At 42.2% G+C, this 16,316-nt stretch overlaps 1 protein-coding gene across 1 annotated transcript in view; it reads right to left on the bottom strand.

Annotated features, from left to right (window-relative positions):
• Positions 1-558: 558 nt before the first annotated feature.
• Positions 559-16,316, bottom strand: part of TGFBR2 (transforming growth factor, beta receptor II (70/80kDa)) — a gene marked incomplete at its 3' end in the record, with an annotated part of 28,504 nt that continues 12,746 nt past the window's right edge. Inside the window, exons 3-5 of the mRNA XM_009084952.1 lie at positions 11,908-12,704; positions 8,394-8,535; positions 559-686 (exon numbers count right to left, since the gene is read on the bottom strand). Of these exons, the coding sequence (XP_009083200.1) occupies positions 559-686; positions 8,394-8,535; positions 11,908-12,704 (1,067 nt within the window). The remainder of the gene's footprint in view (positions 687-8,393; positions 8,536-11,907; positions 12,705-16,316) is intronic.

The following is a 16,316-nucleotide window of genomic DNA, read 5'->3' as shown; positions in this document are numbered from 1 at the left end:
TATAAAGGTTCAATTACACCTATATAAACCTCTAGACATAAACCACTGACAAAATCTGGGACTAAGATTGGATCCAGCCACACCTAGACTCCTCTCTGAGGAGTTTAGAAAGCAAGGGGGTCCTTTCTGCACCCCATGACTCAATGGAAGGGCTTCTCTAAAGAATTCTGTCTAAAGCTCCCACTCTGCCTGTGATAGGGGCTCATGTGTGAAGTTGTTCTATTTGGCCTTTCAGAGCCTACACATAGTGTGCTTTAAGGCCCTAATTATTCTGTGGATCTCTGGATGATTGCTGGATCTCAGGTTTCAAATGTTTCTTTTAATCACTTTTATATTACACTGGTAGGCAGCATGAATCCCAGGGCTTTGAGGCAAGTACAGTGCAGAGCACTGTGGTGTCTGAACCACAGTAGCACCAGTGTCACTATGTGACAGAGCTCTGCTCCATGCAAAAGAGAGGTTCAGCCTGATGGGCAGGGCACTGAGTTAAGGCTCAGACTTCAAGCAGCAGCTAAATGTACAGTACAGCTCCAAGCTGCTCACGTGTGGTGGTCTTACCTGATGGTTAAGCCAGGAGCTGGGGATCTCGGGTCGCCCTCTGTCTCTTAGGACGTTGTCCTTCATGCTTTCCACGCAAGGGTGTTCTCGCACTTTGGAGCCGAATGGGGGCTCATACTCTTTCACTTCTGACAAGAAATAAGCAAACACAAGGGTATTCAGCTGGGCTGTGCTGGTGCCAAGCGTGAACGGAGCTGGCTGCTCTCTGGAGGAGTTGGAGCTACTGATTAGCTGCTCAGTGCCACTATTCTGCTTGACCAGTTCCAAACAAAGCAAAGCCAGTTGGCATTTTCAAAAATGTTTCAAATGTGCTTCTCCCACACACCCCCTTCCTCCCTTTTTCTTTCTTAGCCAACAAAACTATTTTAATTTAAACCCTTTAGTACATAATCATATTAGCAACAGTACAAGCAGCAGAGTAACCTATAACCCGTAAGCCTTTCAATTTCTGCTGAGGTGAAATGCACAGGAGCTTTAAGGTGAGTTTTGCTTGAACCAGGCTTGCAAGAACTGGTCACCCTTAGGTCTCCTGGTGTCCACAAACACTCATCAGTTGAAATATAAACTGAAATCTATCTAGGTCATGATAGATGTTAATGTGCAGATTGCTAGGAGGAAACAGTTGCTTGAAAAGGACAGTAACAAGCAATGCTGGAAGCTGCCATACTGCCCTTGTTTATTACTGAGCTGCATTCCTCTATAAAAAGTAGTAGTCTGCTCTTATTTTAGGCCTGTTTCCCAAAATGGGTCAGTTTTGGCCTGTGGTGCAGGGGGCACAGCTTCCTGAAGGGGCTGCTGCCATTCTGGTTTTTGTTTGCCTGTTACATATTTTCTTTGTTTTTCTTTGGAGAGAGAAAGAAAGAAGCAGACATATGGGACCTTTGGAGAAAACTCAAGAAATCTCTGAGAGCGGAAATATTATAGTAGATGCTGACACAGTGTAGAAAATGCTGTGGTTTCTTTGGGAACAGATGGAGACTTTACTCACAGGCCTAATGACTTGCTGGTATTAGATAAAGATTTATGAAGTTGGTCTGTTCTGCTGCCTCTTACTTCTTTCTAGGAATTAATTGAGGGCAAGAAAAACTGAAGTGCAATCTACAAAGCAGTCTGTAGAATGCATGCAAGTGCCCAGATGATGAGTGAAGAGAGATGAATGAGCTGGGAGACACAGTACTCTTGCATAATGTCACAACCAAAGTTCAACTGCAGTGTCCAGTGCTGCTTACTCCTCCCAAGAAGTAAAAGGAAGCTCTGAGAAGGCTGACAAAAATTAAAGGCCCAGAAGAAATGGGAAGCACCTCTAAAGCTTGGCTTCGTTTACTTTGGAGAGAAAGGTAAGGAAGGGGTCATATAATAAAACTACTGAAAATAACTAATGATCAAGATAACATAGGTCAGCTCACTCTGCCACATCTCATGATAAAAACAAGGTAGTACTGAGGATAACTAACTCTGGACTTTTCTCCAAAACCTTAAGAGTTAGGCTGTAGATCTCAATTCTACATGATGGCCATGAGATAAAGACTTTATCAGGCTTTAAAAAAAGAATTTCTAATGCTTAAAAGAATAGTCAAGTTCTGATAACAAACATTTTGGAAGGGATATTAAACCTTGTGTTTCACGTGTTCAGCATTTAGAGATTCAGCTGCGAACAACTGTGTGCACAGTGCAGCAGAACACCCCATGGATGCCTCCAGCAGAGCTCTCCTTCCTTCTCCCTAATCATCTGATGCTGGCCACTGTCCACACAATGCTCGGCAGAGTGGCTATAGTCCCGAAACACAACTGTCTTCTCATATGTAAATCACTTTCTTTAAACCTCAAGGACCAAAGTCTGCTTTGCTTTCTTTCCTCTACAAGAAGGCATACCAGTTTCACACATATTAATCTGAGTTAGAGATTACTCAGCCAAAGTAAATTTACAAGACTTTAGCCCTAGAAGTGAATTGGGAATTTGCCATCTTGCTGGTCCGACCTGGGTTACTATGCAGCGGATGCACAATGATTACAGTGCAGATACCTCCACTTTTAAGGCTCGTCAAAGTATTAAAGTTTGCTGGGAAAATTTAAATAGCACAACCTAGACAACCATTTCCTACACCATCTCCATCAGTCATGGCTCAATTGTGGTAGCGGTCATAGATACCAGCCAAGCCTCTCAGAACCTGCAATATAAGAAGTCAGAGCAGTCTGAATGTCCAACAGACAGAAGCTGGTGCTGTGGAGCTGACCTGTTCCCGCTCACTGACTAATCTGAAGGTCACTCAGGTTCATGAGATAGTTCAAGTGGGGGAAAGGAAAGCCTTTCTTGGGAATTGATTTGTTCATAACACATTTTCCCTGTTTGAGAAATTGTTCCTATGTTATGAGCATTTCTCTTCCAAATATAAAGATTGAATAGGTTTTTCACATTTGGGTTCTTTGTTTTGTTGTTGATTTGTTTTATGGTCAAGAAAGAAATTGAGGCCAGATGCCAATTCACTGTAATAACTTTCTGCTAATGCAGTCATGCCTTTCCTCAGTTTGAAAAGCATGCAGCATCATCTTTTTTTTTTTCCCTTGGAAAGAAAGAAAAGCCCACTAAATCCTCAAGCAGTAAATCATCCTTATGCTGTGGAATCTCAGGTGTCAGACACGTTTTGCAGTAATAGCTGGGGTTATTAGTGGATCATGTTTACGTGCTACAGTAGATGTAACAGATGTCAATTTGAGGTAGGTTAAGATGTTTGCGCCTAGCTGCCTGTGCACGGTTGTATACAGATACTGATTCTATTTTTCATGCCTTATATGTTTCTTTGGATTGGTTTTAGACCAGTTGGGCACTAAAAATGACAACTGGCTGAAGTACCATAAATACATCAGCTACCATGAACTACAGCACCTTCAGTGTTCACTAATGGCAGAGTTCCTTCAACTTTAACCTAGAGCATTTAATCTTTATGGCTGGGAGCTGCCTTGCTCTAATAATTGCTGTACCTCTATTTTCCTCTGGCCTGGCCATAACTCTCAGAAAGGCTGGGACTGAATTTTTAGCCCCAAACAGAGATGTTACTGAAAATCTATCTGCTGTGCATGATGAGCGCTTGGAGAATTTGGCTGAAAAATACACCTCGCTCATGGTCTTTTTCTACTCTAAGCTTTTTGCACTGAAGTTCTCTTTCTTTGGGTCAGAAGAGCATGTGATGCTCTCTCATGTGATCTGTCTTACTGATTTCTGAGGGACAACTTCTCATACTGGATGATGAAAATTTATTTGTAGAATCAAAGCAGTTGTGAGGTCAAAGGCCAGGAAAAATCAACAGTGAGGCACAGTCCACAGCAGAGAGCTTGTGTTTAGGAACTTTTATGTCCCTTTGAAATGCCCCTCCCTTTAGAGTTTATGAGGGGAGAGCCACAGAAGAAATAAATCAATCAATGGTGGAGGTACTGTGACAGCTCACACACACACAGGTTGTGCCCTGCAGATACTGTCGTTCCTCACCATGCGTGGTGGATCTACTAGCTGTTGCACAAAGGGATAATAATGCATAAAGCAGAGGCTCAAAAAGGCTGTTTCAGGGCCAAGTTTAAGGAGCTGTCAAATAGCTTACTTCTCAAATTTCCCTAGGTTTCCCTGTTCCACTCCTTCAGAACACAGACAGGAACGGTGAGGATGCATTGGGATGGGTGTTTCAGTGTGCAGCTTCCCTCCCACAGATATCTTTTAAGTGACTTCATATCTGATGATCAAAGACACAGCCACTTATATAGGTTTGGGAGTGCACAAGCTCTGCCATCAGTGTAGGGTTACAGCTGCTTAATCACTGCGCTGAATCCTGAGGTGGGAAAGGAGTGGAACACAGATAATATCAGTGCTCAACATGGCATGTAGTGCAGTAACCTTACCTACTGCTACCTGGGCATGTTGAAGGGCAGCACTTGCTACCTTACATGTAGTATTGTAGTGACACTTAAGAGAATTTCTAAGACATGGGTGACTGTCATGGGGTGATGATGCACTGTGTGGATTAACCAGCTGGGGTCATATGCCGCCGCAAGCCAGCGCAGTGCAGATATGCCCTAACTGGGCTCCGTTCCACAGAAGGAAAAATTTAAATCAGGTCCCAGCTGCAGCCACCTCAGGGTACACTGCACAGGCACAGCCCCAATGTACAGGCTATCTAATTGCTCCCTGCCACCAGAAATGTCACCTCTCCATGTCGGTATGATGAAAGCTGAACATTTCGTGAGGTACAGGATGCACAAATGCTTAGTGACCAAACTGTGGCTCTTGGCTGACTCTTTCCAAGTAACTGTAAGATTAATCCTCATTTTATTCACATGAAACACAGCTCTGGTAAAGCAAAGCTGTCATTTCAAACAAAGCACTGCTGCTATACCGACGCCAGCCACCACTCCAGGCAGTATGTTACTGCACAAGCAACATTTTTCTGAGGGGTTTCTCTTCTCCCTCTTCACCAGTCCAGTGTATCCAAAAATTCCCTTTTCCTCTCCTTCTCCCTTGCCAACCCCAACAGTCCTTCACCCATAGCAGTTGTGATACAAAACAGATGGTTGTCTTTTCTTTCTAGGAGGCTGTCAGAGAAATTACACTTGCCTCAGTCACCAAAGCTGTGTCGCTCTGAAAGCAAGTGGTTGAGATGAAAATTATATTTCTTGCAATGTGCAGCATCTGGTGCACAGCTGTTGTGCTGAATGAAATACCAAGTTAACAGCAGCATGGAGCAGTTGAAGTTCTCCCCAAAGTAGTATTGCTGAGTTTCTAAATATGCCTCTTAAATTATACTCTGGTGAAAAATCAGTCAAACTTGATCTTTCCCTCTGTCTCCCTTTCCCTCGTGCCCCATTTCTGCTTCTCCATATTTAGTACAACAAAGTAACAATAAACAGCACGGCCTTTCTCAAAAGCCTGCTTATTTACTGCAGCAGCTTCGCAGTATGGGTTATGCTGCTGGGTATTTTTGTTTAAATGTCTGCTGACTGAAAAGGCCTGGCATAGTGTGGAGACTGTGTCTGACAAAGCTTCTGTAATGAAGGACCTGCCTCCATCACCTCCCACACTCACTGAACACCTGCACACTGACAAATGAATCCTGAGAGCTCCCTTCATAAAAGAAATAAGTCTGTACCTTTACACGGCTGAATGGCAATTAGCCACCCTTCCTTGCATGCTTCTCTCCCTAACTAAAGTTGCTAACGCTGCTGCCTTGGCTTAGACTGGCACTCCACTCTCAACTGCCCTGAGCTGACACCACAGCCAAGCCTGTCCTGCAAAGACAGTGCCTGTATCTTTCAGGCTCCTTTGCAAAGGCTGTCTGTAGTCAGGTCAGCCTACTCCAGCTTATACACAAAGTCATTTCTCTCAGTGCCTAACAAGTTTAGGAATAATAGAGGGGTTTGCGTGAGCGGAGGCAGCTCCTCGGGAAGGCTGCGAGGCGAGGAGGGAGTGTCACAAGTGACAGATGGAGAGAGAAAGTAGAGGGGGAGCTGTAGTCATGAATCACTGTAAGGGTATTTTACCAGCTGGCTGCAAAGATATCCAGACTGCGTGAACCAGGGGAAAATCTAGGAAGGAAACGAGAGCAATGGTGCAATGCTGTTGCAGCTCAGTACCAGTGACAAGTTAAGGAAGCTACATCCTGAGAGTTGTATTTAACTGCTCTGGATGGAGGTGCAAAGCCTAAGTTCCACCCTCTACAGATGTGCCCAAGTACTCCTGTGGTTTTGCTGGGGACCTCACCTCTGGAAATATGACTGAAATAGGGAAATGAAATTCAAGGAATGTGTTTCTGGAGATGAGAATGACTGAGGGATGAAATTAATAGTGAAAATCAGAATGTAGGTGGGGATTAAGCACCATCTTGAAAGCAAAGGGGATGCTGGGACAGAGAAATATTTCTTGTTCCTGAAATGACTTCAGCTCTTTTTGTCAAGGTTACAACGGGTCAATCTCTTCTAGCTAAACAGGCTGGTGATTTTCCTTCCTTATGAAACTCCTTTTATATCCTCTTTTAGGCAGTTGCCTTCTGAGAACAGCAGCAATAAGGTTTCACTGTACTCAGCAAATATGAACAGGAAGGGACTCAGGCATCATCAAAGATAAAAGACTCCACAGTGAACAGCTCATATTTATATTAATAAGGTGAGCTCCTAAATGCGAGAAACAGAGAGAGCTCAAGAGACAGGGCAAAGTTCCTTTTTCTCAGGTTTTAAATCTCCTCAGCCACATTTACAAAGTGCTAATGAAAGGCTGAGGTTGTGCCAATGCACTTAGAAACAGGCATGACCATGACTGCTAAATATGGATAGGTTTGCCTTGGAATATGTCAGACTGAGGTTCAGTTCCTGAAGCACAAAATGTTTTTTCCCTGAAATGTTTGACTAGAAAAGATTTTTTTTTTTGTCATGCTTTTATACTAGCACTTTCTGCACACATACTCACTTTGTAGCTTTCCTGGCAGGGTGCAAACAGGGGCAAATCTGTTGCCCACAACACAGCCCACCCAGCAAGACCAAGTGCTGGTCAGACATAGTAGGAGCCTGAGGTGGAGGCATTCCCCACTCCTGCACATGGACACCATGGTGCAGCCACACAGTCACCGTGCAAAGTGGCCTCAGAAACCTCCCTTGTGGTATCCCACAGATGATGGTAGAGAAACAAGGAGCAGCTATGCACATCTTCCCTTGGGACATTGGTTTCCTTTCGTACACTATGTTCCTCATAGCACAGTGCTCTAGCCTGCAAGACTGTCCTGTCTGTGTCTGTGGCAGCCCTTCAAGGTGGAACCATGCCAAGGCCAATGAAAAGGGAGCCTCTGTGGTTTTGGAAGAAGGATAACAAATTAAATCGCAGTTGCGTATCTACTATAATATCCACATTAGTGTTACCTTTTACAGCCCCACTCTTTAGACTGCCTGTGTGAGCCCTGGAATGCGCAGCATTTTTTTAAGAATGAATGTTACACAATTCCAACAGGCTGAGGAATTTTATATGCAACTTAAGTCACATTTTCGTTTCTGAAGTAAGGTGAAAATCTTCAAAGTTGGCTATATGTAATGCAGATATCTCAACAGCAACTTTTCTGATTTCTAGCACATACCAGTGTTGCACACTGGGAATTCTGGGGCAGCTTTAGGCAAAACAGAAATGGAGATTTTGTTTCAGTGAACAAACTCTGAATATAAACAAGTGTAGCAGCTTTTCCTGGAGCTGTTCTGATAGTCAGTTCCAATCATTTTTATTTTGTTCCTATACTTTATACAACAAACATCCTTTGATTTTTTTCATAGGGATGATCTCTTGTGACATCACAAAACTTGTTGTGCAGCAGCTGGTGATTTTGGGAAAGCAGGAAAGCTTCTGTATCACTATGATGGCTCTTACTGAAATTATCAATTAGTAAATGTGACACTTAACTGGCCCTGATTAGGTTTGAGAATTAACATTCCATGAAAGTAAATGGGTGGCAGTTGTCACTTCTTGGGTTTAATATTTCAAACTGTCTTATGTTTCCAATCATTCCAGGTGAGATCAACCAGACTGAGTCAATCCATAGCCACTCAAGATGATATAGGAAAACCAGACTTTAATAACCTTTTAAAGTGATCCACCTAACAGCAGATTTATCCTTACACCAATTGAGGACCAATTTTCTCGTGAGCTCAGGTGCTTGGCCTTCAAGCCTGCTCATGCACATGCTCATACTACCAAAGGATTGATAATTTACAGCATCCAGATACACTAAAAAAAAGAATCACCCTCTCCCCAGACAACCATGAGAACATGTCTGTCTCATCACACTTTTAGAGAGAAGAAAACAGATGGCACTTACCTCCGACAGCATTACAGCGAGATGTCATTTCCCAGAGGACCAAAGCCATGGAGTACACATCTGTTTGTTTGAAGGACTCCATGTTTTCCAGGTTCATCCTGGACTCCAAAACCTCAGGGGCCATGTACCTTGCTGTGCCAACCTATAGGAGATCAGGGAGAGCTCATGAGCTGAAATTGTAATTCATGTTTTGGATTCCGCTGTGATCTAACTTCAGCTTTCACAGAAACAGTGCCATTTGACATGTATCCAAAAATTCAGGCCATACTTTGGCACAGGCTGTATTTTCTGCTGCCAGGGGAATCTGGCATTGTCCTGACTACCAACTTACTTGCACCTCTCTTGGTAAATGAAAAAGAAAGAAGGCCTTCTTAGTTCCTTAAACAAATAATTTTGACACTGACAAGTATTCTCACTCCTTGGCTATTCACAGATAAACTCTGCCTGGGCCTATTGTTGTTGTTGACCAAGTGTCTTTCAGATGAGCAAGAAACACATTTCATTGTTTTGCACTGCAGTGGTAGCTGTAAATGCAGGCCTGGGAGAAGAAAGCAAACACACAAATACTGAATGCAGAAGCACACATTTGAATCGAAACCAAAAATCTGCCGCTTTGTTTGAAAAGACATTCTCATAAACTTTACTTATAGAGAGTAATTTTCAGAAATGATTCTAGCAGCTTTGCTGAGAACTAGATTATGATTTTGTATTACAGAAGGCGAAGTTTAAATGTCTGTTTTTATCACAAGAAAGAATTTAAGGAAGAATTTTTGGATCACTCAACAGTTGCTGCTAAATGACAAACTCTTCACAGGGTAGATATAAAAAATTTATCCCCCTTGAAAAACTGCAAACGTAAGTCTTTCATCAGACAAAGACAGCTTCAAGTTGGAGATTGGTTAATCACAGAGATGAACAAGCACAAGTGGGTGATGCAGTAGTGCCTGTGATTTAAATGAGCTGTTTACACTACAGCAGTCACTCCAGAGCCCAGAGGCAAGCAGGGCTGCAAAAGATCATTACAGTTACTGGGTCTGCAATTGCAGACAGCCACATAGTAAATGTGGAGTCCTGAGAGAGCCCTGTGACATCCATTTTACAAGCTTTCGTAAACATGTCTTATCATCTCAGGCTCAGGGCAAAATGGGAAGATGTTCCACAAAAAGTGCAAAGCATTGTAAGTAGCCAGAAGGAAAGATCAAGGACGTAGCTTTGTTATAAGACCCTGCAACAGCAGAGAATTTGTCAAAAATATCCAAATAGTTGTAGGATCAAAGCCTTTATGAACAGAGGACAGGAAAAAAGTCCTGTGTGATCAGTCCCAAAGCTAAATTCCCTATTAGATAGACTCTGATGAATTTAAGGCCAAGCATGTGAGAAGCAGCCATATGTTGAACAGGTACTTGGGACAGTCATGTCTCAGCACCACTGAGGTGAGCAGCAACTCCCTTCTCTACATAAACACGTATATATGAAACTCTGAAGCAGAGGTTGTTCTGTACCCAGCACTTGCTCTCCGCCACATAACTCTTCTCCAAGCAGATCCCATCCAAAGCCTAAGAAAGATTACCTGTACACATGGCCCACAGTCCCACCCCTCCCAAACCCTGATGATTTTAACAATCATGCCTAGATACAGATTCTTTACATTGCCATGAAGTGCTGTTCTGATCTGGCATTTCACACCCTCTTTGAAGCAATAAAAATGATTCTGCAGCTTTGCTGGACAATGGAAGATGAAGCCCTATAACTAAGATGTACAGAAGAAAAGGCAGACAAAAATTAACATGACTTGAAGAATGCTGTCAAGCCAATCTCATTTCCATCCTGCTTAGGATTTATCATGTGATCCACTCTGCTTATGTCCTTTTATCTGCATTTAGATTATTAGGTCTTTGGGTGAAAGATACTTTTTCCTGTATCTCGCGAAAATGTGACTTCTGAGGCTCAAAGGCATTTTAGGCACCTAACTCTGCTAATTCAGACCTGGTTGTCTCTCTAGGGTCTAGATACACGTTTTCTTTGCAACTACCAGTCTGCTTTCAGTTCTTGAGTCTCAAAAACTTCTAGTGAGGGACCATCTCTCTCCCTGCAGTACATTATCATTTTTTGTGACTTCTGAATCTCTTTTACTGAAGACCTTACATCTCTTTCAAGTTGTTAAGAGATGCTTTGTGCCCTGAGGTGTGCCAGTCAGAGGGGTGGTAGATATCCCTCTTTATCCATCTGTTACAAGGGTGCTGATACTGCTGAGGTGCAGAACTGCTGGCCTTGCAAGCACCTACCAGTCCTTTGAACATAGGGGGACAAAGGTCCAGATTTATATGATCATATTAAGTAACGTCTGTAAATATTAACCCTCATGGATGGCCAAACTCGAAAGACTGCAAAGGTTCTAATGGGGAAAAAGGTGGTTTCCAGCCTAAGGCCTTTCACTAAGGGCACTAGTCAATAATGGCTATATTTGCATGGTATGAAAGGTAGTTGGGTAGGCTAGAAAGAAGGTGGCTTTGTAACCCCAACAACTTGCCTTCAATATTACTGAATAAGGATGAGCAGAAAAATGGTAAAATACTTACACTCTTACTTAGTTCACAGAAAGCTAGAGGTTTTCCTGAATTAAAATTTGGGTCAGCTCCATTATATATGTTATAAAATTGGACCTCCTGGTGGGAAGGGTTTGAGTCAAAGGGTAAATTTTAGAAATTATGCATAAGGCAAATCCTGGTTCAAGACCCCTTTACAGCACTAAAGCTGGCAAGTTGGGGAATTTAAGTGGGTGATTCTTGTGTGCCCAGAAGAAACAAGGTGGAGGCTGGAGTCACTTCACAACATCATAGTCCTTAAGGGTCACAGAGAAGAATGATGCTAGCTGGGTCACACCCAAACAGATCCACTAAAGCTAAGCAAAACAGAACAGTGGGCCTCAACACCAGTGCCCAAGGACATCAAATCACAACAGGGCAATTATTTTTATTTGACATTCTTGTATTTGTTTGCATGTGGAGAACGTTCCATAATATTAAAGAGGTTTCTTTTTTTGACTTTTAAAATTATCATCTATGAGTACTTATCTGCTTATACCTCTTGAGGACAGAAGACTGACTTCACATATACTGGGGTACACCAGGACTGGGTCTATGCACACAAAAGTGCAATGCCATTAGGCATGAAAACTCACAGTGTGGAGCAGATCATTATTATGTCTGTGTGTGTGCACTGCAGCAGCACCCTGAACAGTTGCTAACAAGCTCATACATGTTTAGTATAAGTGAGAGGATGGTTGCACTGTATACATATGCAGCTCTCCAACCATAACAAAACCTACATCGCACTTCTCTCACTGTTGCTTTAATATTTAGAACCTCTTTGTTTATAAATAAAATTATATTGATTTTTAATGATTTTAAATAAAAGCTGCCATAGCAGCTTAAGGTTTTCTCATCTTTGCAGTCCAGGAACTAACATAAAAACTGGTACAACACCCTCCCAGCCCTACAAATTTCTAACTTACCTGCCCACTGTTAGCCAAGTCATCCACAGACAGAGAAGGGTCCAGCCTCAGGGATAACCCAAAGTCACAGAGACAGCAGGTTAAATCATTTTTCACCAGGATGTTGGAACTCTTTAGGTCTCTGTGCACAATAGGTGTTTTGGGACGACCACAGGGTGTGTGGTCACTATGCAGATGGGCAATCCCTCTGGCCAAAGACCCACCCAGTTTCCAGAGGTCCTCCCAGCTGATAATGTGCCGTGTGAGGTATTCCTGCAAGTTTCCTTTAGCATGGAAGGCAGTGATCAACCAATACTGTTTACCAAGATCTGTCTTACGCTCCTCTGCTGTCAAGAACTGGAGGATGTTCTCGTGCTTGAGGTTTACATCTGAAAAAATGTCTTTCTCAGTTTTCCAGGAGGCATATTCTTCATAGGGGAAAATCTTGACTGCCACAGTTTCATACTGTTCTGATGTGTTTTGCTTCAATTTGGCTTTATACACTTCAGCAAACCTTCCTTTGCCAACAACAATGTCCAACTCAATGGGCAGCAACTCTGTGTTGTGGTTGATGTTGTTGGCACAGGTAGAGCTGATGTCTGAGCGGTCATCATCTAACATAATGGCACAAACATCACTGCAGTCCTTATGTTTCCTGGGCTTAACATTCTTCTCCCATGCCTTGTTGAGCTTCCTCTTCTTATGAGTGCGGTAAGCGTAAAAGATAACAATCACAGCAACAGAAATCACCAGTAATGGGACAAGACTTATGATTGTGACTTTGGAAATTTCATCTTTCTCTGGCTTTTGAGGGTCATCTGTAAAGAAGAACAGAAGAAAGGCATAGATTAAATTACATCATAGCTTTATATACATAAGAGGCTGTCAATGATTATAATTTTTATCCAGAATGCAATAGATTATCTCCTCCACTAACAGTAAATAATACAAATTGTCACTGCTTTCTTGCTTCAAAATGTTGTTTATTATATAGGCCTCTACTTGCCCTGACTTCCCTGTCTGCTTATTTTATAAAAAACCAGAACTGAACAAGCAAGAACCTAATACAGTTTAATAGCTTTGTTCCTCTCTCAGGCTTTCAATATATTATGGATGAAACCTTCACTTTCCTGAATACAATAACCAAAGTCTCTTTCACTTACTCTGTCAATGTATTTTTGACAGATCTATCCTTTTAACCAGTAATCACTAGAACACATTAATTCTTCTAAGATAAATAAATAGACAATGCAGCCTGTGAACTTCTGCTTGCCCAGTTATCACTCCAGATCCAGTGTATTTTAGTAGATTTATGTAAAGCCATTTTCAGGAAGCCTGTTCACACACAACTACTGTGTGACAATATTCAGGCACAATATGTATGCCTGCATACAGATCTGAAAAACAAAACTCATTCTCATATTTTGATGCATGTGAAATCTAGAACAAATTCAAATATCTGCATGTACACAGGTGTCTCAGAATTGTCACTACCACACCCTCCCTCCCATGTACTTTTGCATGGATTTATATATCTGAAAACTTCCTCCTTGTGTTACTTGCTGGCTGTACACTGGCTGTCCTGTTGTAAAGCAGTAGATGGTTCATTTCAAACTTCATACCTGGTACAGTGCACACACTAACACATTCTTAGGTGGAACATATAGGGAATAGAAGAACAACAGGGACCTAATCTAGAATACAGACATGTTCTGGGAAAAGTATGGACCATTATTCTAGAGGTGAGAGCTGCCCTGTCACCTCTAAAAATGACCTTCTATTTCAGTATTTCTTAGGGAAGATAAACAGTTTAAAAGGGAACAGTTTTATTCCAAAAATAGATTAAAGAAGGAGGGTCAGAGTTTATCTGAATCTGATTTGATCAAATACATGGAAATTTACTCTCTCAGTCTATTTCTTCCTTTGAGTCAGAGAAAACATATTATATTATATTTCCATGAGGGAGGGGATTGATTTGAAGAAGTCCTTGGAGTCTAACCTGAACAGCCTAAAACAACTGAACTGCAACCACAGTTAAGCAAGTAGCTTGTGTTGGCAGCACAATTCCTGGTGGATGCTTACAGCCATGTCACTGACTCAGGTTACGTGCATCAGGCCAAATAAGTCAATACAGAAAGGAAAAGTTTAGTAAGCTCTGAAGAGAAGCTGTCACTAACTATATTAGCCACAAGCCTCCATTTCCCCTACTCCGTGCCTCTCAAAACAAAGGTGAGCAACGCTAAAAAGAATGGGGGGAAGAAGCTTACAAGTAGAACAAGCAGTGCCTCTGACCCTCCAATTTCACTTGTAATCACTTTTCCCTTTGTAAACCCAGCTTGCAAGCAGAGGGGCCATCAGCTGTTCAACAGCAGGTGATGGGACATCTGAAGAGTATATTCTTTTCTATCTGGAAAAAGGCCTGAATCCTGAACCAGGATGTGCTTCCTCTGTTTGAAAGGTTCACCAACCAGATGTAGAGCGAGCAATTAAATCCTAGCCTCTCTTATAGGGTTGCAAGGAAGAGGAGGCATTCCCAGCTAGTATGGGTTAATGGCACCTGCTAGCAGTGCCTAAAAAGAATGTATTTCCTTCTTTTATGCAAAAGTCAATCCCTCCTCCCAGACCTATGCAAATCACAAACCCTTATCCTCCAGTGATTTCTCCTGGCAATAAAATCTTAGTACCTTTTAAAATTATTAAATTTAAAATTAAAAAACCCCAAGACCTAAAACGTTCATAACATATTACAGGCATCCCTTCAGCTTTTCAACGTGTTGAAGAGTGGAAAAAAAATCCCGTTTTTTTAATAGCCCTTATGGGAGGAATATATTTAGAAAGTCTAATGTCACTGTCAGTAAACTGATTTGCATTGCTTATTTCCGTGTGCATTCTTTGCTTTCAGAAAATCTGCTTTATAAAGAACTTGGAAAATACCCCAGTGGAGGAGAACTGATTGCATTGTAGGATGTCTATTTTGGAGTTTGGCTGCACAACTGCATGACAAAACCATGATCTGTTAACAATCAGAAAAAAATAACTTTAATGAACATCGGGGCTCTATTTGGTTGACTTTGGTTGGGTTTTTTTTTGGTTGGGTTTTTTTTCTTGACCAGAGAAAAGCATTATTAAGTTTGGACTATATCATAGAATCATAGAATGGTTTGGGTTGGAAGTGACCTGAAAAATTATCTAGTTCCAACCCCCTCTGCCATGGACAGGGATACCTTTCACTAGATATGTTACTCAGAGCTCTATCCGGTCTGGCCTTTAACACCTCCCAGGGATGGGGCTTCTACAACTTCCCTGGGCAACCTCTTCCAGTGTCTCGCCAACCTCACAGTAAAGAATTTTTCCTGATATCTAATCTAAACCTACTCTCTTTCAGTCATTCCCCCTTGTCCTATCAGTACATGCTGTTGTAACTAGTCCCCATCCATATTTCTTGTAGGCTCCCTTCAGGTACTGGAAGGCTGGAATTAGGTTACCCCTAAGCCATGTCTTTTCCAGGATGCACAGCCTTTTGTCTTAGGAGAGGTGCTCCATCCCTTTAATCATCTTGGTGGCCTCATGGTATACTACTTGGTGTACTCTTTCACAAAGACGAACATGTCTCTTTAAGACCTTATAAGCTCCTTTTTCTTTGACTGCTGCAATACACTGCAATATGTAGACCAGATATTTGAAATACTAATGTCTTTCTATACGAGTGACAAAACCCCAAGGATGTATTAGTTCTCTTTCAAATTTCTCCCCATTAGTCCAAGCAATTGGAGGTAGCTGGGTGCATGTTCAGCTCTAACAAGAAGAAACTCACCCAATGCTCCCACTCTCCACTGTGTGAGGATCTCTGATCATTCCTACAATGCCCTAGAAGAGGCTGTATTATTTTTGCCTACAGTTGAGAACTTTTCAGCAGACTTCACAGCCCCTTCAGCTCTTCCTCTTTTTGCACAAGAGAAAGTTCTGCTCGTGGTACAGGGGAATTTCTGGGTGGAAGGGATAAACTGTTGATGTTGCAAATGTTACTTGAAAAAGAATGAAAAAAAAATTAATCATAGCAGAAGCTGAGCAGTTTGGCCACTTCCCCTGAGCACTGTATCATCCTGCACCCCTGCTGCAAAGTGACACATCCGCTTTGGCACGGTCCTTTGGAGGAAGCAGAGCGTGAAAAGCATGCAGCTGCATATCCCCACCTAAAGCAGCAGGGACGAAGGCTGTGCTAGTTTTCAGTTTTTAAGACAATAGACAAGTCCCACTCAAGGTTTGGGAATTGCAAGAATGAGCAGCCATCAGGGGGAAATGAGTGTTAGGACCAACAAGGATGATCTCTGGTCTTAGGAGGGCACTGAGCTGCCTGCCACAAGAATTAAATGAGTGTTAGGACCAACAAGGATGAACTCTGGGCTTAGGAGGGCACTGAGCTGCCTGCC

The sequence above is a fragment of the Acanthisitta chloris genome, unplaced genomic scaffold, assembly GCF_000695815.1.
Source record: "Acanthisitta chloris isolate BGI_N310 unplaced genomic scaffold, ASM69581v1 scaffold28790, whole genome shotgun sequence".
NCBI lineage: Eukaryota > Metazoa > Chordata > Aves > Passeriformes > Acanthisittidae > Acanthisitta > Acanthisitta chloris.
Note: the sequence above shows the minus strand (reverse complement) of the source record. Positions and strands in the feature narration are given on the sequence as shown.